The following is a 24,210-nucleotide window of genomic DNA, read 5'->3' on the forward strand; positions in this document are numbered from 1 at the left end:
TGCTGAGTAAAGGTGAGTAAGTGCCTCCCTCAACCCTCTGGCTATGCTTTCAGTAGTACAGCACAGTATGCTGGCAGCCGCCATCTCCAAAACCAGTGGCTGAGTACACAGTAACAAAAATACAGTGTCTGCCTCCTACAGTTGAATGGTTTCTGGGACATTGTGTCCTCTACGTGATCACAAAGGTGAATCAGCCCATTTCCTTTGATTTAAAGTCAAATTTAAATTTGCATTTTCAGAAATTTCAAGAAGGTTCTTCACATAGTATATCAACACGTTGCAGAATTTTCCTTTTCCTTGCAAAGATAACATTATTTATTGTTAAGAATGTGCTTTATACTTTTATGCTGTGACTAAGAGCTATATACACTCTAGGGCACATATTAATGATCCATTAATATATTGCTCAGATGTTTAAAATTACTCAGCCTAATGATTCATGCCTTTCTGCACACCTGAGTTAATACATACCCTGGAGTACTTTCTTGCACAGTTACAGCACTCTCTCTGCTAAGGAAAACTGAGACTTGATTGCACCCATATATTAATCACAGTGTATGTTTACATAGTATGACTTCACTTAATAGCATAATGATGAAGAAGCCGGATGTACATAGCTGTCTGGCTGAACGCCTGACTTAGGAAAAAAGGAAGGTTTTCTACAAACATCTTTACATCTCCACAGAGGGCCAAAGAAATCACAGAAATGCTAGAGATATTTTTTTTCAGATTGTACAATCTATCTTTCTCCATAAAATATGGGAATGCCTTGCTGGATCATATACACATATCTCAGTAAGTGGTTTTTGTTAATCTCCTGAGTAGCAAATAATTTCTGCCTTTAATGAATTACATTAAAAGGTGAAGTGCTTAGTGGCGGGAAACCATGCAAAAGAACAATTATTCACCCCGAGGTTCTTGGCTCCAGTAGGCAGCTCCTGTAAGCTACCTCAGCGGGCTTCTTCCTTCCATTTAAGCTTTCTTTTGTTCTCTGCCTGCAGGACTTCACACCAATTCAACTCGATATTTATTTATTTATTTATTTATTTATAATTTCTGCTAGGGATATGCCCCCATGTTATACAGGTAACAAATGAGATTTAATGTTTCTGAAGAAAATACACAGATGAATTACCACCTGTCAGTCAGGAATCATTTTACAGCTATATTTCAGGGTCTTCCATCATTTTTCATGCCCTTATTGTGATACAGAAGTAGGATCATTTACACAGAATCGGGTCATGAGATGCCCAAGCATATTGTGATAGACGGAAAAATATTTTTATGTAAGAAACTTCAGAAACTGTTATACTGGGTGGACTAGACACTTGGAAAAATAAAAAAGAACTGATATGCCAGTGTTGTATTTTTGAGATCCAGGTAGCAATTGGTATGCTGACTAACACAAATTCTCGGAGAGGAAACAAGACTGGAGAAACCTCACTTCTCCTTTAGTATTATTGCGTCTCCTGGGTGGGACTACTTGAGAAAGAGCCACAAAACAAAGATAAAAATGACAAAAGGCCAGGCTCATACAGAGAAAGATCTGGTCTGTTCTGATGCAAGAGCTGGTTTCAGCTCAAATCTCACGTAGCTGATGAGCAATGTTTAGTCAATCAGTAAACCAGTATATATATACATTGTTTTGCTGCTCTATGTAATGGTGTAAAATAAGGGTTCCTAATCAATTCCAGTGAAGCATAGAATATTACTAAGGAAAAATAAATAATACAGTTACATCTCTGGACTTCAAGAGAAAACGACTTCTAAAGGTGACAGCTGTTTGGGGGGAGTACCAGACTGCAGTACCCTGGAGGAAATAATTAAAGTTAAAATTGACGCTGAGACTAAGACACGTTCATATCAACAAACCATGCAACGAGATACGTAGGCTCAGTGGACAGCAAAGTAGTCAGGTGGTGCATATTTTTAATATAGTCTGTACCTCTTGGATTTGGCAGGTAGAGTGCTGTTCTGTAGAGCAATAGTAGCCAATTCGCACTGAACTACGTGATCACTGGAGTACAGACAATGGCCAGTTTCACTGGGGCTTTGCCCATTTTACCTCTCTGGGCACTCTGTTAACCAACACAAACTGCCACTCTTGCCATTCCTTTGCCCTATCTGAAAGATGAGAGATAGAGACTCAGTATAGACAATCTGCCTTATCTGTCTTAATGCTAACCTCATTTTAAATTTTGCCTTTTCTTGCTCGTTTCAGAGAAAATATCTAAACCTGTATTATCTTTTGTTATCTTACTTTTAAAATGCTTAGTAATAAAAAATCATGCTCCTGTCTTATGGCAGTTTCATTTTGATCATGCCTTCAAGAGTACCAGGAGTTAATAATCCCAGCTTGACTCGCTGAAAGGCGGAACAAGAAACGGGGTTCAATGTTCTGACGATCAGCTGGAGTGGTTCAGGCAGAGAAAGAGCGCACATACAGGTCTGTGGCTTGCAACAGTTGCCTTTGAGAGAGCCCTACAGTACAGTCAAGATGGTGTGTGCCCCAGCACCTCAGTAGAAGCAAGCTTTCTCTTTGAATTAAGACTGGATAATAGAAATGCTCTGATATTTGGCAAAAAAAAAAAAGTAAAAGGCAAAGATGCGGACTGATGTGTTTTGGTTTTTTTTATCCTTCCCACAATGCACCATAAGCACTTCTATTTTAAACACAGATGAGCCCTTCTAGTGCTTAAACACTTCCTAGGATTCCCTCAAGGGGAACAGAACTTAAAACTCCCAATTGTTACTAGGGTTAAATTCCCCTGTTACGAAAGGTTTTATGTGGATGTCCTTGGGTGAGGGGAAAAGAGAAACAAAAAAACTGCGACCAGCACATGAAGTGTAAGGATGCTGTACGGCCTCTTGCTGACTGCAGTCTGAAATGTAATTACATCTTGGAACTACCTAGAGCTTCCCAGTCCCATGTTCTACAAAAACATCAACCAAGTAATTTATTCACAGTCATTGTCTGACACTTGCATGGGGCTCCTTTCTCCAGGAGTGGAAGAACACAGCGGACTACCACTAACCCACAGCGCTCAGACAGAAGGGAAGCAGTGCAGAATTTTGTTCTTAGGAAATTAGAGGAAAGATGTTGTTATGATTTGAACACAGGAATGGGTGGAAGAAAACTTGCCATCTGTTGGCAACTCTGCTCCTGTGGATGTGGGTGAATTTTTTTAAAGGCAGGTGAATAATGTATAAATTGCTTCTGAATGAAAGCTGAGGTTTTCAAAGCTCCACAGCAAATGAACGCTCCGTTGTGCATACCTCCTGTCTGAGAGTCACTTCATTTTGAGTAAGTCTCATGGTAAATTTCCATTCACAGACTGGATAAGCATAGCTTTTAAATTTAGATTACTGATGTAAACATTTACGATTACAAATTTAAAATGTGCTATAAAGATTTATGGGGAAAGTAAAATCTCAGTTTGGCTGTGTATTATATTATACACTATATTATACACAGATGATAAATCACTCTCTTGGTATTTAAATATATTTATTTACAGAACAAATACCTATCTCAAAGGATTTATTCTTGTTTGTGAAATGTTCTAATAATCTGGGATGAAAGATGCAGAGGAAGCAGTACTAAACATTTCTACAATCATTACTAAAATTCTCTACCAATTTCCTGCTCTTTTTCCTTATCTTTTTTGCTTTAACATCTAAATTGCACTGTTTGTTGCTAGATACTTTTTAATCCAGTCTTGTATGTGAGAAAAACGTTTCTTTTTCCATAGTTGCCCACAAGTTTCTCCTGCTAACACCAGAATAAATGCCTTCAGAAAATGGTATTTTAATGTTACTTACTAGATTGCCATTCGTATTTCATTTTTCTAATGCTTCCATCTGTATTAGCTGTGTCTTTATTTTACTTCACTGGCAGGTTCTACTTAATGCCAGAGTGTCCTCTGCTGTACATAGCAAAAATAGCAATACATTACAGGCTCTTTCATTAGTGATGACCAAAATGGAGTGAATTGGTAGAAAAAGAGACTCTATAGGGATCTGTGAAGCTTCTCACTTAAATTTCTCTGTCAAAAGCATTTTTGCAAAATCCTTTCAAGTTCCCCAAAAATCATTCATGCTACAGATGATTTTGTAAATAGAATTCACATTAAAACCTCCTAACACTCCCACCTCACCCTCACCAATGTTTTATGTTTAAAGGCAAGATTTCACTAAGAAACAATATTAGGAAAATCATCTGAAAACAATCCTCTGGGACATCTCTGAATGTCAGACATGAAATCAGGAGAAAACTTTGTAAAGCTCTAAAAATACTCTACAGAATTTTTTTTTTCATAACTAGCTTCTGCTGTTTGGTGAGGACAAACTGGATGTGTGAAAGGTTATAGGAATACCCCATTTTAAGGTTGGATACCTAACCCTTGCCAGGATGTCGCAAGAGTAAGGTATATGCATATTTTTCTAATTAATACACACACAATTTTATAGAAATATTAAAAATACTATCTGAGAAAGATATTAACTGCAGTCATAATTATTTGCTACAGAAAGAGGATTCAGGGTAGACCTGTAGGAGTTAAGGTGGACCATTCTCTGCAAATGTCAGTTAGTTGGTAACGTTTAAAGTAAGAAGTGATGTCAGGTGTTTTTTAGAAGAGAAGCAGGAAGGCTAGAAATGCTCACATTAAGACTAGAAATGCTACTCATGTTCAGCAGCATAGAGCACCTGCCACATAATGAGAACTGACTTGGATCCTTCAGCTTGAAAAATGACTGAAGATGATACAACGCAAAATCTATGAAAGAACGCAAAGGTGAATAGAAAACCATTTTTATTCACTATTTCCAAAACAGCAGCAGTAGCAAGGATTCAATAAAAGCTTTAAGGGAACAAGTTTTGAAACAATTAAGAAGAAACACTTTTGCACATAATCTTGTCATTGAACAGCAGAATTCTGTCACGTGATATGGTCAATGCCAGGAATTTAAAAAAAAAAAAAAAAAAGAGGCAGCTTTCAGGAATGAGGCCAGACACATTTGTGGAGTACGTGTCCACCTGCAAGTACGAAACACCATGCACCCTGTGTCACAGTAAGTTCCCTAACCTGCTAGGCAAAATAAACCCGTAGGCTTGGCTTGCCTTGGGGCCTTATTTGTGTCTGGCTTTTTATGTTATTTCCCAGGGCAAAACGTTTATGTATCCGGCCTTTTGTAGTGACGGCCCCTAACTCTGCTTCTGCTCGCCACATCCTGCGGCCTCCCAGAGATCGTTAGGAAACCTTTCCAAAGCCGCTGTGTAAGCCACGGGTGGCGCACGCAGACCTTGGGCGTGTGCGTACCAGCAGCGAGCTTAGCCGCCGAGAGACGGCTGACGGTACCCGCCGCTGACGGTCCCCACTGCCGCCGCCAACACCGCCGCCGCCGCCAGCCCCGCCCCCCGGCCCTGATGGCCGCGCGAAGGCTGCTGGGAAAGACAGGAGAAGGGAGCGCGCTCGAGGGAGCAAGAACCGCTTCAGCATCCGCCCCCCCCCCCACCTCCCTGCCCCGCCTCGTTGTGGGCCTCTGCCGGAAGTGAGGGAAGGAGGAGAAGGGGGGCGGGGCCGGGCGGCTCTCCGGGAGGGTCGGCAGCCGCCATTTTGTTAGCGCCGGGCTGCCGCGGCGCGCGGAAGTGGCGGCCGGCGAGGCGGGAAGGGACAGGGCTCGCCCGGCTCCTCCCCCGCTGGGGCGGAGAGGCGGGGACTGCGCGCGGCCGAGCCGAGCCGAGCCGAGCCGAGCCGGGCCGGTGGGGGCGGCGGCAGGGCCCAGCGCGGCCCGGCTATGTCGGCGTTCTCGGAGACGGCGCTGGAGCGGAAGCTGTCGGAGCTGAGCAACTCGCAGCAGAGCGTGCAGACCCTGAGCCTGTGGCTCATCCACCACCGCAAGCACTCCGCGCTCATCGTCAGCGTGTGGGAGCGGGAGCTGCGAAAAGGTGAGGCTGGCACGGCCGCTACCGCGCCGCCGCTGCTCCCGGGCCTTTTCCCGCCCTTGGGTGCCGGTGGGGCCTACCTCAGGGGCGGCGGGCTTGGGCGAGGCGGCGGCCGCGCTAGGAGGAGGCCGGCGTCGGGTATGCGGCTGCTGAGGGGAGGGTGGCAGGGCTCCTCGGCCTGTCGAGATGGGGAAGGAGGGAGAGAGGGGGAGGGCGGCCCGCCCCGCCCCGGCGCCTGGGGAGAACAGAGCTACTGGGGCAAGTGTTGAACCCCAGATCTCGATTTCTTGATGGCTGTGGGCTGGGAGGTGCTTCTCTTCCCTCTTTTTTTATCCCTTTCCCTGGCTCCTCTCTTGTCCCTCCCCCATTCCCCTTTCGTCCCTCAGTGCGATGCCTCTGAGGAGGCTACTTCTCATGTTTTACTACCCTTCTTTGTGGAAGGAGAGGAGAAAGTGGGAAAATGGAAGGAAGGCGGCAGGCACGAGGTTTAGGGCTTTTTGTTTTAATGTTGGTAGTTACGGCTCTTCCAAGACGACCCTTTTTAGGCACTTTCATCATCTATAGCTAGAGTTAACTGTGATACTGTTTGAATTTCCTGGCACGGGGGCTTTGTCCATTTATGCCAGCAACTATTATTTTAGTGCAACTGAGGATGGGAATACGCTGAAGGAGGAGCAATTTAAAGTGTCCAAAGTGTTGTTTACTTCCCGTTTTTGCCAGATGGCTAATACTGATGTTAGCATAATAAAGATGTGTGTTTCTTCAGGTGTACTGAGTATTTGATGTTGAGTGTGCAGACTTAAATTCTTATGTGGCTTGCCTTTTAACAGGAAAGAACTTGCAGTTATAGGCAGTGGTTCAGGGACTGAAAGGAAGAAATGGCATGTGAAGATTTCTTTGACCTGACTGGAAAATAACTTGATCTTAAGTTGACTCATTTAAGAAAAAGAAAAATCACTTGCTAGAACTGTGCCTTGCTTTAGGATATGTTCCTGTGTTGCAGTAGCTTCCTTTGGAGTCCCATTAATAAGTGGATCTTTATTGGAAAAAGTAGGAGGCTAGATTTTTAAGAGGAGAGGAAAAATAGCACTAAGTCATTACAGGACTTAAGACAGAGAAACCAATACCTTAGTTTCGTGCAACTAAGAGGAATAGTTGGCTTTCAGAAATGATGTGTAATGGAATACAGAGTGCATGGCTGGCTCACAACTGCCTCTTGGTTAGGGGGCATGACTTCATAGCAAATGGATTGAACCACCCTTAAAATAGAAAATTTTGACTATAAAGTAATACTAAACTGTACAGTATACCATGGAAATATGTTCCTATGGACTGTGTAGGTCTTCACATGACTACTGTGTTTCTGTTTAAAATATGCTTTTTGCATGAAATGTTATCTTTAGAACTTTCAAGTATAAGTTAGATTCTTTTTTTCTGCTGCCTAAAGACAGACTTATTTGGTGGCATATTTCACCTTCTGAAATAAACATATTTTCACTATATGTTTGTTGCAAGCTTTCTTTCTTGTTCTGAGAACAAATGAATGGATCTCCCATCTGCATCTGATGCATTTCATGTTTCTGGGCCTTCTAAACAAACAACTTGAATGTTTGGTGTTCTGAATGATATCAGAAAGGTATCTTAAACTAAGTGGCACACAGCCAGAGTTTTGGTTGCTTGTCTTAACATGCACAATAGCAGTTCATAATAATCTATAATATTAATGGTCAGTCCTTAACTTTAGTATTAGCATAACTTTCCTGTTGTGCTGTTTGACTAATTGGAAAAATGAAATGTTTGAAACATGGACTACATGTTTGAAGAGATGATGATAATGATCTTAAAAACTCATGGGAATGCTTTGCTTTTTCTCAGCTTTCAATGTCTGGCTTCCACTTTTAAGCCTCTTTTGAGGATGTAGCTCAGAAGCTTTGGATGAACATAGCTGCTATAATTGGTTTTATCTTCAGTTTGTTGTTATCCAGCTTTTGCTGCTTCAAAGTAAGGTTTTTCTTGTGACCTGTTTTTGGAAGCCAGCCTTCAAGGGTCTGTGGAAAGCGTGTGGTGGTCTACCTCCGGTAGGAGTAGGTTACTTGCTTTTAAGGTCCTGCACCTTTTCTTCTGGGCTTTTAAGCCTTATGTGAAGTGTTTCTTCTTTTGTATGTTCCTCTACCACTTCATTTGAAGCTGACATAGAAAAGATACAGAGGATGTAGTTTTCTGTCTCTGATAATAACACCTGAGTCTCATAAATGTTAGCTTACATTTGCCCAGTACTAACTTTTTGCTAATTGCAGCACAGAATTGTAAGACGGTCCCTAATCCCCAAAGGGTGGATTTAGTGGTCTAAGCAGACGGCATGTGGAAGATGAGAAGGAAAACCAGTATGCTGTGGTGAAGTGACTTGCATAAAATTACATCACAAAACATAATGCTGGCAATGAGGTTATACATAGAGTAAGTTTAAGGCTCCTGACTTGCCCACCAATCAAGCTGTAAAAACACTATTTCCTCTACCTGAGAGGAAAATTATCTCTATTTGGGGAACAGGGACACAAAAATATTGGCACTGTCTGCTGCTATTGCTAGCCAGTAGTGTCCTGAAACTAAAAATTGAACCTTGCCTTTCTAAATCTTATTTCCTTTCATTGTATCCCTTTTTTATTGTCACCTTCCTCTCCAGGCCTTCCTTCCAGCCTGCTCCCTTTCAGGCTCATGGAACATTGTATAACCAACTGAGTTGAACGCAACACAGTGTGATGCTACATTTTTTCTGGATGCTTTCAGTTTTGGTAAAAGATCCCTTGTGTCGGATCAGCTTGCATGAACCTTTCTGAAGATGTCTTTAGTTATTCATGAGAACGAGTGCTAGGATAACAGCTCTTTTGTTCCTAAATGTTTAGTTCTGATTCTTTTATTTTTAAAATAGTAATTGTCTGTCTTTCATGTTGGAGTAGAAGCGAAGAGGCAGCTTTTCAAATGTGCATATAACTTAGGCAACAAAATCTTAGTCCCTTTCTGTTTACTTGGATTCATTGGTAGTGTTCAGGTCCCATATTAAGGCATCTCTACAGACAATCTGTTCCATACACCTTCATCTACGGGTTTTCTACAGTTGAACTTTCATTGTTTCTCTTGGTGAATTCTTGCAGTTGGATGTAGACTCAGGGAATGGGCAAAACTTGCACGTCTTTGTCATAACTTGGAGCACTTACCTAATGTTGGATTTGTCTTGCTGAACTCCAATGTTGCTCAAGTTGTATCAAGACAGTTGATATAACTGATTACTGAAGGAGTATGCATATATGCTTTTTCCCTAATACTAGCATAACTTTTATATGTAGTTCTTAAAATACTGGCATGAAGAATTCATAGGGTCATTCTTAGAATTAATAAACAATTGGAGGAAAGCTAGTACAACGTGTTCTAGAATTGACTGTATTGTGAATGTACTGATAGCTCTGAATTGTCCAGACACTCCTGGTAACTGTCACAAATATTTAAGGAAAGGATATCTTCTTATACAACCAGTAGTTTGATGAAATTATGATAAGGAGTTGCATATTATATATTTCAAGAGACTGTGTAGAGACAGGCTGTTTAATGACTGACCTTAAATATGTGCTAATGGATGAGTTGTGCCACTGGGGTGGGGCTGTGCCAGAGCTGGTGCTCTGCCTGGGGTATTAAGTATTCATGATTCTACATCTGTGCAAAACCGCTCAGGTGGCACTCCATGTACTCTGCATCTTAGTGTATATAGTGTTTTTTCTCACTGTTACTATGATTAGTGGAGAACAGATTCTGTAGTTCATTGATCTTTTATTCATTGATAAGTAAAATGATGAGAAAGGATTAATAGAATGCCTTTAACTTAAATGACAGCTGTAATGAAATAACAAAGATTTCTCCTGTTTTGACAGATAAGCAGACATCTGCAATGACAACAGAACAGCTCCTTTTCCAGTCTTCTGTTGGTTAAATATGTCTTTAAATATTTCTGATTTTTTTTTTTTTTTTTTTTGCTGGCAGTGTCTTGTGCTGTGCTGCTGCTGAAAATCCAGCAAAACAAATAATTAGTTTTGAAATAGATGAGTTCCCTGATGGAAGGCTGGTGCTGGCACAAAGGAGACTGAGGATAGTGTCACCCCTTCAGGCCCCAGCCTGTGTTAGCGCTGGCTTATGCTGATAATGAGTCTGCATTCTTTTGAATTTCATAGTTGATTTGTGGAATAAATAATTCGGTAGGGAGGCTACTCTTTCAGTACTTCATTTGTAGTAAATGTCTTACTAACATGAGAATCTCATGCATTTTGGATTTTTATTCTAGAAAAGTGTGGCTTTTTTTCTGTGGTACTTGTGATATGGCAGCTTCATGATTGGTTCGAAGTAATTGTGTGGATTAACTTTTGTGATAATGTTGCCACATAACCTAATTATTTTACAGAGACCTTTTAAGTGGGGGTTAGGGAGAATTTTGTAAAGGCTTGAGAAGTGTGCACTGAGGAAAATGATCCTGCTTCAGACAGACTTCAGATATATGAAATGTAACACTCAAAGTTAAATAGTTAATTACTTAGTAGTCTTAAGCTTACTCAGTATTTAAGTAGTAGTAATTAATTAAGTGTAATGTGAATACATCAGTCATTCCCAAAATGCAACTGGTGAGCTTGTTAAAACTATTTAATTTTGTGTATCCATAAAGGGATTGACTTACAGGGTTTTTTTAAACTAAGTAGTGGCATTATACATACCACTTTGTTGTGTAAGCCTGCAGCCACTGAGTGGCTGCTGAGAAAACCCTTAGGAACCCTCTTGAAGAGGCTCTTCTGAGATGGAGGCTGTTGAGACTTATTTTTTATTTGCAAATTAGGTATGTTCTCTTGCATACATCTCTTGCTCCCTGACTTCAGGATTCTCTGCAACTGTAGGGGTTTGTTGTTTATTTGTGTGTTTTGTTTTGAAATGAAAAATATCAATTCCATAATTCAAAGCATCAGCCTTCAAGGGTGAATAGTAAGCTCTTGTTCAGTAGGCTCCATGTGTATTTGCTATACTGTGTTAAAATGTGTTCTGTTTAAAAGGGGGAAAAATAAAATTGCTAAATGTTTGAGTTTGGTAACGTGGGACTTTTTATTTCACGCTCCAATTAGTTGTCTGTAATATATTCTTTTCCTGTCAACTCACTTTCTGTTAGCTTTTCCATGTCCAGCTCTGTCACTTGTTAGGTATTTACATCTTAGTGATATTTTAATAGTTGTCATGTTGTATCTTTAAACCTAATTCAGATTCATGTGTCTATTTCCTTAGAGCCTAACATGGCGTCTTATAGATTAGTCAGTCTCAGAAACTGATACTGAACACTGGCCCCCACCCCCTGCCCTTTAATCACTTAACCTCTTGTTTTGGCTTTCATCTGTCACCCCACCCGTGTCACCCTGATCATTGTCTTCACTGCAAAGCTTATCCCAGTTAGCAGAGCCATTGTATATAGTATTTAAGACAGCCACAATTGTGTAAGTACATCTGGACTGCTCCAGAGGGACATATTTTTAGCACTCAATTCTGCCAGTTTACCTGCTGTGCCAATTTATTATGCTTGAACTTTTTTTTTTTTTTTGTTTTGGGGTGTTGAAGTCATTCACTGGTATAAGAAGCAACTTTTTTTTGCTAATTTATGACTGTCTACAGATTCTGCTGCTGGGACATATGCTAGTGTTTGGGTGCTCACTCGTTATAGCTGTTAGCATTACTGCAATACATTTTTCTGAAGCTAGTGGCAGTTTTTCAATGCCTCTGAAAATTGGAAGATTGTGGATTTTAGTAGGCAAATTGAGAAGGCCTAGCAACGTTGAACCCAGATTTGAAAGTTGTACTACATCTGAATTATACTGATATTCACTCAACTGCTTTGGAGCAGAACTACAGCCAAAAGTGGAGGAAATAGATTGCCCTGCAGATGTGAAGTGGATTTTAGGAAACAAGTTCCTGATTTAAAGCAAGTATTTTCTGTACTATGTAGTGTAGTTTTTCTGCCAAGAGAAGGAATTTTTCACTACTGGTGGCTGTAAGACTATTTTACTTAATGGTGATATAGTGTCATTGGCCAAAGTGGTACACTTGAGGGAATAAATAGATTTTGTTTTATTTAAAAGAAATAAAACTACGGCTTACAGATTTCACTGGCTAGTAGGTCTTCTTCAGGAGGCCAGTAAGATACTTAAGATGGAGGTGCTTGTGAGTACCTTCCTGCTTATTCACATGAATCTTCTCATGTATGCAAAAAGGTTTGGAGATCAACAAACAGCAGACAAAACTTCAAGTGAATGTGAGTTGTTGAGTCAAGTTAGAGAAACATGCTACATATATGACTTACAAAATAACTAACAGGAGCAACAGATTAGCAATATAAGAATCTTTCACTTAAAATAGTCACATTGGGATTGTGTAATCCAGCCTGACTAGTAAAATAGTCACATTTGGATTGTGTAATCCAGCCTGACTAGTTGACTCTAATATTAGTCTTGAAAGTAGGCAGTGTGTACAAATTCAGTAATTGTTGTACCTCTCATGACCTGGTATCTTCCCTGTACCTGCCTGTCTTTCATAATTTGGTTCGGAACACTGAAGTTCAGTGTCTTTTTCTTATCCTAAAGCTGTTATTGCTGTCGATTCATACCTGTCTTGGCATTGTACCAGCCAGGCCATGAAAGGAATTTGTTTCATGTGATCAGTTAATTCCAGGTATGCTAAGTGCAGTGGGAAGCTTCTGCAGAGTAATTATGTTGGAATGGTTTCCTTGGTTTGTGACCAACTTTCTCACATCCCCATGGTAATATGATGCTGATGGCCTCTTTGCCAGCACTGGCTGTGTGCTGTGTTCCCTTTGTCTACTAGCCTTCAAAGTCAAGATACTTGAACTCTCAAACCTTGAACACGCATTCTGTGGGCAGTCTCATTCCCCTCTTTGAAAATGAAACACTTGGTAAAATTCACCAGGAGAATCAGGTGAGGTAAAATTCACCAGGAGAATCAGGTGAGGTAAAATTCACCAGGAGAATCAGGTGACTGTGTAATGTTGAACACTTAGTTTAACTTTTTCATAACAGAACGGTAATTGATTTTAAGATCAAGTGCTCATTGTACAACATGCCTTTTATGGATTATATTATCGTTAAATGGTCCTTTCTGGTGGTAGCCTTTCAAGTGACTTTTTGCAGATATACTTTCAGTCATATTACCAAAGATGCTGTACTTACTCAGCTTTCATAAAAACTCAGGTTAGCTCTCAGTGTGAAGGGTCAGTGATTGTGCACTCAAGTTTGTGCTGTTTGACTGAAAAAAGATGAGTTTGGTCTTGTAATAAAAAGCTTGAAAGCTTGTCAGATGTGTACAAAGATGCCATGTAACTTCTCGTGCAAAGGTATGAGGCATGCTATAACACAGGAAGTGTCCCAGGGATTTTGGGAGAAGTGCTGACACTCAGATACTCCGCTGCATGTATGTAGACTAATGTAATTCAAAAGCAGCTGAGTCAAATCTTTATTTGAATCCATATTAAGGAGCTTTAGTAAAAAAGAGTTTTTAGTGGTGATAACTCTTGTGGGATTTTAACCTACTGATGCTCGCTTTCTCAAAACTTGTTGTTAAATGACATTTTCATTCAAGGTCAGTGGGCATAGCAGAGCCAGCCTGTAGAAGGGTAAAGCCTGATGTAACGTTTTCAGATGGGTCAATAGTCTATATACGCTTGTAGTGAGATGTGAGTGAAATCCCGTATGCATGAAACATGAACAGCGTGAAACTAGTGGGCCTGTTTCTAGCAATCTTCATAGCAGCTCAATTTCCAATGCCAGGAGGTAAACCTGGAGAAGACGAATATGGGTGATCATGCTGGCTTTGATTACAAGAGTTATCCTCAGTGAAAATAACATGCTTACTGCCTTCCGATGTAAAGTACTAGAGTTTCTTGCACAAAACTGGTGGCTCTTCAGTGTTAGAGTTCTCTTAGTATTACGTACTCGAGCATACAATGTCAGGGTGTCTATATTGGACTGGTAGAGAACCAGGAATACCCAGGTCAGACTAACAAGTATGTGTTCCTAAGTAGTATAGATTGCTGAAAACTAAGACTTGATAATGAGGATGCTAAGTCTCTCTGCCGTAGATGCCTGATTACGCTAGTTGCAGGTAAAATACAGTTAATACCTGCAGAATACTCATTGGGATTTAAATATGTCAGATACATTTTTTGGACAGACTTTGTTTCAGTTGTAAGGTGCCAATCCCAGTTAGTCTCATTGTGAATGCTTTAAGAGCAATCTGCTTAATATGGCCCGTATACCAGCCAACACCGTTAACCTGTTAAAATATTTCAGAAACCAGCACTTCAGGGAGTTGCTTTGGTGAGTAAATTTTAAATCTTACTGAAACAAGCAGGAGCGTTACATGAACACCACACAGAGCTTCTTAAAAGATGACTCAGTCCAACATGGATGCTTTCTTAGCAGTTTTGTGTTCACAGACTGTACTGTTAGTGTACCAGAGATACTGTGAGCTAGCTGCTTCTAACACTACACACTCTGGCAGTATGTGCATTTCGGATCCTTCTTTAACCTAAGATCATACCTTTTTTCTTTCATTTTCTTCTGCCAGTAAGAGTGCTTTTTGCTAATAGTCTTGCCAAGCATTGAGGGCACGTTTTTGTTTAAATAGTCTAATTGTTCTTTGACCCATTTTGGTGTTCTGAGGTATATCAAAGCCTAGGGCTCTAAAATTAGTGTCACTGCTACTGAAGAGAGATGCTTTAAACAGATGATTTTTTTCAGAACAGATCTATCTGGTCTGGAATTTAATTTTGTATTTCAGACTTCAGTAGGTAATTTGCAGTCATAGTAGCAATAGAACACTGGGTTTTTTCAGCTCAGAGTTGCTGAGAGTTTCAACCTGAGTTGCTAAAGGTTACATTGCATTTCAGTCTTGTGTGTAAGGCAGAGTGGTAGTAGGCCAGTATATAAATCCTGACGATCTGTGAAGTGAAAGGGAACGCTTCGCGAGATTAGGCATAATTTTTAGCTTTGGAATTTTGCTCAGAGCATTCTTACAGCAAGAGGGATTAAATTTTCCTTCACAATATATGTTCTTCTACTTCACAATATGTTCTTTGTGAACATAAGGGTAGAATATTAGTTGAATTTCTAACCAAAGCCACAGATAGCTTAATAGCATTTTGAGGATTTTTGTTCATTAAATGCAGCTTTGATTCTGTTGAATCGTAGTGGTAAGCTGAAAAGGTAATACTAGAGGAAATAAGCTTGAATGTGACTTTCTGGGTTTTAGCTTTTTCCAAATATGGTATATTGATCTGTTTACTGTAGTGAATAAATAAAGTCTAGGCTTGTGAGAGTCAACATCACCTGACTTCACTTTTTTTCCTGTGAAATGGATGGACAAGGACCTATCCTGCATGCAGTTCGGAGGATGTAGTACAGGGAACAGTCTGCTTCATTAAATTTTGAGTCCTAATTCTGGGTTCCTTTAAGAAATGGGGGTGGGGGGTGGGTCAGCTTTGGTAAATGCTAGCTAGTTTTGCTGCACACATGAGACAAGATGTGTTTTCTAAGATTCTATCTCTTTGAATAATTCAAAGCTTTCTATGTGCCAGAACTATGATTTACCTGAAACATAGGTGGGAGATGTGTTGCTGTATTGTCAGCCAGTTTTTAAGATAGAAATTAAGTAACGTAAGTCTATAAAAATCTACCTTTTAGACCAGATTTTGACCCAAATAGATGAATTTCCTGGGTTTTTGCATGTGGTGACTTCACTGTTTGGAGCAGGCTTCTGATAGATCCACCTTGTGTCCAGCACTTCCAAACTAGCTCTTTTTTGTCACTCCTTAGTTTGCTGTGATTCTAAGAGATGCATTTTTACTTTTAATACAGGGTTTTTTTTTCCCCACTTAATCCAGAACTCTCTTAAGTTGTTGCATATGTCTGTCCGAGAAGATTGGAAAAATTCAGTACTCCAAAGATAAATCCTTCAGAGGAGTCTTTCTGTAGTGCAAAATTTATTTTCAAAAACATTTCCTTAGAATTGAAGCGTATCAACATTGAATTTTCTGATTGTATGTGAGAGTGGTGGTTTTGCATATTTGAGATGTTGGAGTGGAAATTAACAAAATCAAATCATATTGGGATCTAAGCATGAGTTTTAAGAAATCCTGGATTGGCTTTACCACAGTGCTGCTTTCCTCGAGAGGGTAGAAAAAACTTAAATCTTGTCTTTCAAGAGAAACTTCTTTTTAAAGTCAGAGCATACATACTGAGTCTGTGTGGTGGTAATGGATATTGAAAGTTTTTCTGGTGTTAAGGTTAGAAGTGTTATAGTAAGAGTTGCAGCTCTGAGAAGTCTGTAGACTAATGAAGATTAGATGAAGTGTGATGGTAAATGAAAATACCTGAATAGGAACACTTAGAAAACATGGAATAGATTTTCAAAAGCAGTTTGTAAATTGGAAGCTTGTAATCTACTGCACGTTAATGATAATGGGGTAAAATACTTAAGATGCTTGGAGAAGAGAGACACCACAGCAGCCTGAAAGTGATTTTTGAAAATGTTTTCTTGATATTACAGCTGTAGGCACATGAGTGTGTTAATGATGAGGAGATGAGGGAGGGGAGTATCACAGTGATACAGAGAGGTTGACTAGGGATTGACTCTTCAGTTTGCTCAAATAGAAGAATGGAGGATGGTTATATAAGACTGAGTGAAATTCAAACTGAAAGGAGGAGGTTCTTCACATGAATGATTGTGGATCTGTGAAGCTCCTTGTCAGAAGAGTTCATGGGTGTAAGAAATTAATGCAGGCTCAAAGGGAAGCTGAAGTATGTGAAAGAAATCCATGAAGGCTACCGAACAGACAGATAGCACCAGGCTCAGGAAAATACCTGAAAATAGTGGAGAGCTGAAGAACACTTTGGAATATCATGGGGTTTTCTATTTATTTTTGGAGATGGCACTAGAGGGAACTTGTGTCATATTATGAAGGAAGAAGAATCTGAGCAAAGAGTTACAGCAGGAAACAGAGAAAAGCCAATGGGTGACCAAAGTCTTTTCACATTTTTAAATACAAAATTAGAGTGAAATGTTGTAAGCAGTAATGAGAATAGGAAAAACACATTTGATTTGTTTTTTTTGTGTTTAGTATAAATGTTGATAAATAGGTATTAGTTGGAGGAACTAAAATTTCTAATTATTCTTGTTTATCACTCTTTCTATTAGCAAAACCAAATAGGAAGCTGACATTCCTGTACTTGGCCAATGATGTCATACAGAACAGCAAAAGGAAAGGACCAGAATTTACGAAAGACTTTGCTCCAGTAATAGTGGAGGCTTTTAAGCATGTTTCAAGGTACAGTAAACTTAAGTGCAGTGTCCATCATACTGTATTTGAGGGGGATTTAGAGAAGTCCTCAGTTCATCTCTTCTGACCCAGCTAGTCTTTGTGTGCTATTTCTGTACTTGAAGTCCTGTTAATTTAATTTATTCAATGTTCTTTTGATCTTGGATAGTCTTAACGCTGTTGGATGAAGTTACATTGTAAATTCATCTGCATTCAGTCCCTTTTGCATTAGAAAGCTGGTAACTATGCCTCAGATTAAGACTCGCTTTCAGTCTGTGTTTATATGCTACAACAGTTTGATATGTTTCATTACTAGTGTTGCATGATTTGTTTTTTCCCAGCAGCCATTCATCTCATTGCGTGAGGATCCTAGAGTCTTGATACAGAATTATTTTTACACGGTGCACAGCTGTTGAAGCAACACAAACCTAATTGCAGTGTTTGCATAATAGGGTTACAGACCTACAGATCTATGGGTTGAGCAAGCAAACAGAAAGAGGGAATTGGGCGTTGGCTTTTTTTTATGTGCTTGCTAAGACATCCTGAGCTGGTCTTTGCTTTCTTTTCTTTAAAACATGATTTTATTATTTTCTGAGATTATTGGACTTCTGATACTTTGATATTGATAAAGTATGCCAAGGTCCTTCTGTGAAAGATGATCATACAGCAATGCTGTACTTTTACCTAGTGCTGATTTTTGCTTTTTTTCTTGTACCAGTGAATCTGATGAGAGTTGTAAGAAACACCTTGGCCGAGTGCTCTCTATCTGGGAAGAAAGGTCTGTTTATGAAAATGATGTATTAGAACAACTTAGGCAAGCTTTGTGTAAGTATTTTGTGTGTGTATGAAGATTCAGTCTCTTGTTTGAAATATTATTTCTCTGACTCCTCTGTGTTTTCTTTTAGATGGAGACCGAAAGGTGAGGAAGCGCACATATGAACAGATAAAAGTTGATGAAAATAACTGTTCACCTCGAAGTTCTCCCACTGACCCTCCACAGGTAAAAGCATGTTTATAAAATTCTTTATTTGCATATGGTTTGATATAGATTTTTTCAGTTACTCTTGTTTTTGAATGGTCTCTGTTTTTCTTTTTAATGAGGTGCTGTTTCTGAGCAAGGGTGAGTACACCTGAAACTTTTCTTCACAGTACTTTAGGTTACAAGCGGAGCTAAGAAGTTGAGTACGCTGTAACTTTAGTCAGTTTGACACTAAACCAGAATGTATGAACTATATATCCAGCTTTGTTCAGATCAGGATTTCAGCATTAGTTTCTACAGTGTTTTAGTTTCTCATTTGGTTTCCAGGGCGGTAACCAGTAATATATGTATTAGAATAAGTTTATTATCAGTTTGTCAATAAAATATTTCTCAATGTTGCAATTGTGATGGTCGGGAAAAGTTCTTGTCTACCTTGCATTGTTATGGCTTTTATAATTCTTGTGGATTTTTAGTTATGGTACTGCCCCATCTCAAAAGGCTTTTTGTTGTGGCAAGGAAAGACTGTCCTCAAATAATCACAGTGTAGTATGTTTCTCTGTAGCAGACATCTGGGCTTCTATGAACATCAGCCCTACTTCCAAAAGAAGCGCACTGATGTAGTCTGATGTAATAGTGAAACAAAACTACAAGAAAAATAATTTCACAAATGTATAGTAAAATGAAAGGTACTGTAAAATAATCACTACTGTCAAAAATAAAAGATTTGTAAGTAGTCCTATGCCAAGAATTTAAATGAAAAATCTGTTTTAGGAAGGTGATGTTTAAAACTAGCAACACTGCAATGTTGTTCTGAGAATTAATGTCCTAGTTTTGTTTTGTTTTCAGTCTGAGAGAGGATAGAATGTTGCTGTAATGCTGATATCATAAATGCTTTTAAAATTACCATCACATTGATTCCATAAGCTTATTGTGAAATACTGTTTTGTACTAGGATCTGTTTATTTAAACTAGTTCTCAATCTTGCATGCCTTTTTCAGACCACAGATCTCATTAGAGCATTACAAGAACTAGAAAATGCTGCCTCTGGGGATGCAGCAGTTCATCAGAGAATAGCTTCTTTGCCTCTAGAGGTCCAAGATGTGTCCCTGTTAGACAGAATAACAGGTGAGGGTTGGGGATCCAGTAACTGAAATGCTGTTCTGAGAATGTAACAGTGTATAATGAAATCATGCTTTACTTGTTTTTCTCTGCTTGCTTTTTAGATAAGGAATCTGGAGAGCAACTTTCCAAAATGGTAGATGATGCATGTATGTTGCTGGCGGATTACAATGGCAGGTTGGCAGCTGAAATAGATGATAGAAAACAGCTAACTCGAATGTTGTCGGACTTTCTCCGATGTCAAAAAGAATTCCTTGCAGAGAAAGAACATAAGCTGGAAGTGCGTAATGTTTTGTTTTAGTCCATTCTTCACTAAAGCTTGTTCTTGCAAATGTTTTTAGTTTGTCTAAACAAATTTTCTCTCCAAAGGTAAATGTTTAATCGCCACTGTTAGGTCTTTGCTTCCAGCACATTTTTAACAAGATTTGGTTCTCGTGTTCTAAATCTATTAAACCAGCTCAACATTAGGTAATGTTACAACTGTAATCACTTCAGTGTTTGTCTTTCTTGTTTTTAGCCTATTCAGTCTTCATTGTATGTACAGACTTAGTTTTAGTAGTGTGGATAGAAAGTCTTATCCTGAATGGTACAAACTTAATTCATCATAGAGTAATTTTTTTCCTGTTCTTTTCATTCATTGTTGTCAGTCTTAGTTATGTGTTACATTGTTTAATAATATCCTCTTTGTGAATAGAATAATCTTTCTGGTAGTTGTAGGTTTGTGAAGCCACTTAAAGGATAAGAATTTAATTACTGGTTTCAGCACAACTTTTTAACATGACTCAAGCATCTGTTAAACCCAGTAAAATGTAGTTTTAGGTTCTACAGCCTCTAACACAGCTAGTTAGCAGCATTTGTAGCACGAGCACCATTAGGACAGGACAAGTCACTAATAAAAGAAGGATGCAGAGTGAACAGCTCATTATGAGCAAATGATCCCCTAAGTTATTCCGTTCTTTGCTATTACCAGTCATCTGTTTTCCTTTCCTACCGCATAATACTGTCAAGCCTCCTGTTGAACATCCCCCGTATCCTAAATAGGTCCATAATTTCATGTCCATTGCTTCCCAAATCCCTTGTCTCAGCTTTGAGACATAGGTTCCAGCGCTGACTTGGGTATTACAGTAATAGAACTGAAGCTGCATTCTTTTGCAAGGGGAGATAGCTGAACAGTTGTGGTGTCCTGTAACCGCAGCATATGCGTGTAGTCCTTACATGGTGCACAAATTAATTGCTGTTCAGGTTTCATGTCATACAGGCCTGTCAAGAACATTTTTTTCACTCTGTGGTTTCTTTACCCTTTTATAACTTCATAACTTGATTTCAGATTTTGTAGTGTCTTTGTGCAGGAAAATGCTGTTCACAGTGTATCTGAAGTGATCATTCAGATCAGTTCTGTCATTCCTAGATTACTGTTATTTCCTGACTTCCTTCCGTTGCTCTGTGCCTCACAGAAAAGCAATTGATGAAGGTTCTTCCGGTCAACTTTGCTGTGTTTATCCTGTGGGAAGAGTATCGACCAACTTCACATAAGATAGATGGTACGCACGGTAGTGCTGATTGCAGTAGCAACTGATCCAGCTGCACAATGGGACTTGGAAGAGTAAACAACAAGAAGCCTTAAGCTTTTAATCACCTGCCCTACCTTCCCTCTGTGTGTGTGATGTGTTTGAAGGACAAGTTCCCACAGTACCAGTGTGGGACTGATTGTCTTGAGACACTCCTTTTTGTAGATCATCACCAGCAATTAGACCCTGTTTAGTTATAGTAGACCACTGGGATACTGAGTTGCTCAAAAGGCAGTGACTTAGTCCTTCAGACAGATTTATACTTCTGTAAAAACAAAAGAGCTCAATTAATCAGAAATTACAAATGGAGTGCAGCTATGAACAGATTCCACTCTTGTTGGTTGTTTTCAACAAATACAAAACAGTTTAATTTCCCAATATAAATAGATCAAAGAGTTCATAGCTGTAAGAGAAAGCAGTATCTTGTTGCCAGGCTGTCATCATCCTTAAAACTGGGTTTCTTGGCTGAATTATTTAAACTATTAAAGAACCTCATTCTAATACAGCACACTCCCAGTTTCAGACTGGTTTCAGAGGTCTTTTTTCAGAAAGCAGGAACCAGTCTTCAGTATCTGTAGCACTCTCTTTTTAAACAGATGAACTCCTAGGATGTTGAGGCATACTGTAAGAATGTTTTTAGGTTGAGTAGTGTGGTATAAATGCAGGTTAGTAAGAAAGAACTGTGAGCCAAGATGGTGTCAACCCAAAGTACTAACAAAGCTATGAACCAAGAGATTATGAAGAACAAGAACCTTAAAATCAAGCTTCTAAACTTGTGTTAAGATGAGTGAAGTGACTTTATGCTCACTACCAGTAGTGCCTTTTGGTTTGGGAAGTGCAGGCTGATAAACATTCTGAAGTTTTGAAATGTAAGATCAAGATATCTTCATGATACTGTTTATAGGGCCAGCTGACTTAGTTTCTGTTTTCTTTCTTTTTTTCTTTTTATTTTTAAGAAATGGCTATCTTCTGATGTAAATACCAAATACATGTAGCCAGATGCATTTGTTTTCTGAAGCAAGGACTCTGTTTGTACAGTCTTGGGAAATACCATACCTCAGATTGAGCCTTGCTTCTTGGTTTCTCATTTTGAAATAACATTGGGAAAGGGCCTGACACCTAATTCTTTGAGAATGTATTTCCTGAACTGTCTGTCCCTAGGTTTTGCTGCTCAGGTTTAATTTCTGGTGAAATTAATTTGTTTTAGACAAGCTTGTTTCCTGTGTTAAGACTTCTGACTATTGACTTTTTTTGAGTATAACATGGTCTCTGGGTTGTAACATACCAAGTCTTCATTTCTTTGTGAATTAGTATCACCCATCTGTGAGTATATTGCTGAGATTCTACCTTATTGCTTTGTCAAACACACAGGTATGGTCAGAAACAAGTGGTTGTATTCTCAGTGGAATCTGGAAATGTTACCTGCTGTTGATCTGGTTTAACAGTATTATAATTTGAATTCCCAGTGAATTCTTGCTAACTTCAAACTTTAGATGGGAGCTTTAGACCTAAATTTGCAGATCTTTTATCTTCTGAAGAAAATTTACAGGTAAGTAACTTTGAATAACCAATATTTCCATGAGTACTTTCTTAAAAATAAGAGTTTCTCTGATAGTTATTTCTAAACAGAAATCCATGATTCCCATCAAAGTCAAGGTAATGTATGCATTAAATCTTGACAGGAAATTTTGACAACAGATAAATAATATGAGCTATCATGTTTGCATCAAAAGCTAACTGTGCTGCTTAGTACGTGACTTTCTTAAGTCTGCTTTGGGTAAGTAGTGTCGTCTTTAACTCTTAAATTGGTTTCTTTAACATCTGTCTAGCTTCTGTTGCAGGTGGTGGACATGGACCTATCTTCTAATGATGTCACCATCCATTAGTACACACATCCTGCTAAAAATAAATTTAAGAATCAAAATCTTGTATTGTCTGTTGTTTTTGAAAACTGAAGAGGAGGAATTCTGTAACTACTCATACCCAAACTCTGCTATTTTCATCTATATTCTCACAAACATTACTGAATTTATGCCTGAGGTGGATAAGTACTTATCCAGTGTCATTCCTTTTTCTTGAAGATTAAATCTTTCACATGGTTGTTCCTAAAACTCACAAGTCCTTTTGGTTAAATCAGTTGAAATTCTGAATGCAGAAGTTTTGGTGTCACTTGCTTTGAAACTGCCATTACCAAAAGAGCTGTGAAAACAAGAATTTTTCAGACTTTTCACTTTTTAACTTACACTCTAGTTCTTGGGTTTACATGAACATCAGAAATGAGAAGTGATGGATGTAGAACTTCTCCATCACAAGCACAATAAAGAACTTTCATTTTATTAATGTACATCTATCTTAAATTGTATATAGGTGACAGATGTATAACTGCTCTTATGCCCCTTTAGAGCCCCCCTCAAATTTAGGATTGTCCTAAACAGCATTTTCCCTTAACTTTTGTAAGTTTTACAGTAGTATAAATATTTAAGGTTCAGTGTACTGTAGCTGTATCTGGAAACTTGTATAGGATTTATAGGTAGATGTGATTATATCTGTTAGAGAAAATGCAGGTTTTTGCAGAAATGTTTTTGTAGGAACCCTTTTTTCCTCAGAACTTTGAGAACTATTACGATTTCCTGGTCTACTATGGCTGACTCTTCCCTCTCTGCTTCCTCACTGTGTCCCCCTCCTACCTCCCTGCCCATCCCCTAGTTTTTCAACAGAAATGTTGATTGGCCTGTTGATCTCACTGAAGGCAGATAAAAAGAGCTTTTTATGTGATGCAGGAACAGAGAATTAGGTATACATAAATTAATAGCCAGGTGTGCTCATCTCCTTGTGATAGACTGTCCTGTAGACTTTCTAGAACTAACGTGGCCTTAAAAATACACGGATGACATGAACAAGAGGAGTACTTGATTTACTGTTTTTTCATATTGCTTTGCTTTTGCCTTTTCCACAATCTCATTGATTACAGAGTAAATAGACTCTTACTAAATTTTAAATAAATTCTTTGATAGTTCAAAATCTTACACGACTTATTAACCAGTGTGGGCAGGGGATCGTATGACCTTTTTCTAGAAAAACAAGACAGCCTTCTCTCACCTTCATTTTCATGTTATGGGAAAATATGGCATTGCTACATTTAGTGTGTACTGGATGACCCAGTTTCTTACATAGTGTTTCTGTCAAGTTACCA

General features: G+C 39.0%; 1 protein-coding gene across 4 annotated transcripts in view; it reads left to right on the plus strand.

Moving 5' to 3' along the window:
* Positions 1-5,572: 5,572 nt before the first annotated feature.
* RPRD1A (regulation of nuclear pre-mRNA domain containing 1A) overlaps positions 5,573-24,210 on the plus strand; it is a 47,010-nt gene continuing 28,372 nt past the window's right edge. Inside the window, exons 1-7 of one of the 4 annotated variants that reach the window (XM_068396483.1) lie at positions 5,573-5,950; positions 17,231-17,360; positions 18,070-18,176; positions 18,257-18,351; positions 19,329-19,455; positions 19,554-19,729; positions 20,904-22,941. In XM_068396483.1, coding sequence (XP_068252584.1) covers positions 5,800-5,950; positions 17,231-17,360; positions 18,070-18,176; positions 18,257-18,351; positions 19,329-19,455; positions 19,554-19,729; positions 20,904-20,915 — 798 coding nt within the window. In that variant the 5' untranslated portion in view covers positions 5,573-5,799 and the 3' untranslated portion in view covers positions 20,916-22,941. Of the gene's footprint in view, positions 5,951-17,230; positions 17,361-18,069; positions 18,177-18,256; positions 18,352-19,328; positions 19,456-19,553; positions 19,730-20,903; positions 22,942-24,210 lie in introns of those variants that run through there. The other 3 variants (XM_068396481.1, XM_068396482.1, XM_068396480.1) reach the window with 3 other exon arrangements.

Source organism: Nyctibius grandis, chromosome 3 (assembly GCF_013368605.1).
Source record: "Nyctibius grandis isolate bNycGra1 chromosome 3, bNycGra1.pri, whole genome shotgun sequence".
NCBI lineage: Eukaryota > Metazoa > Chordata > Aves > Nyctibiiformes > Nyctibiidae > Nyctibius > Nyctibius grandis.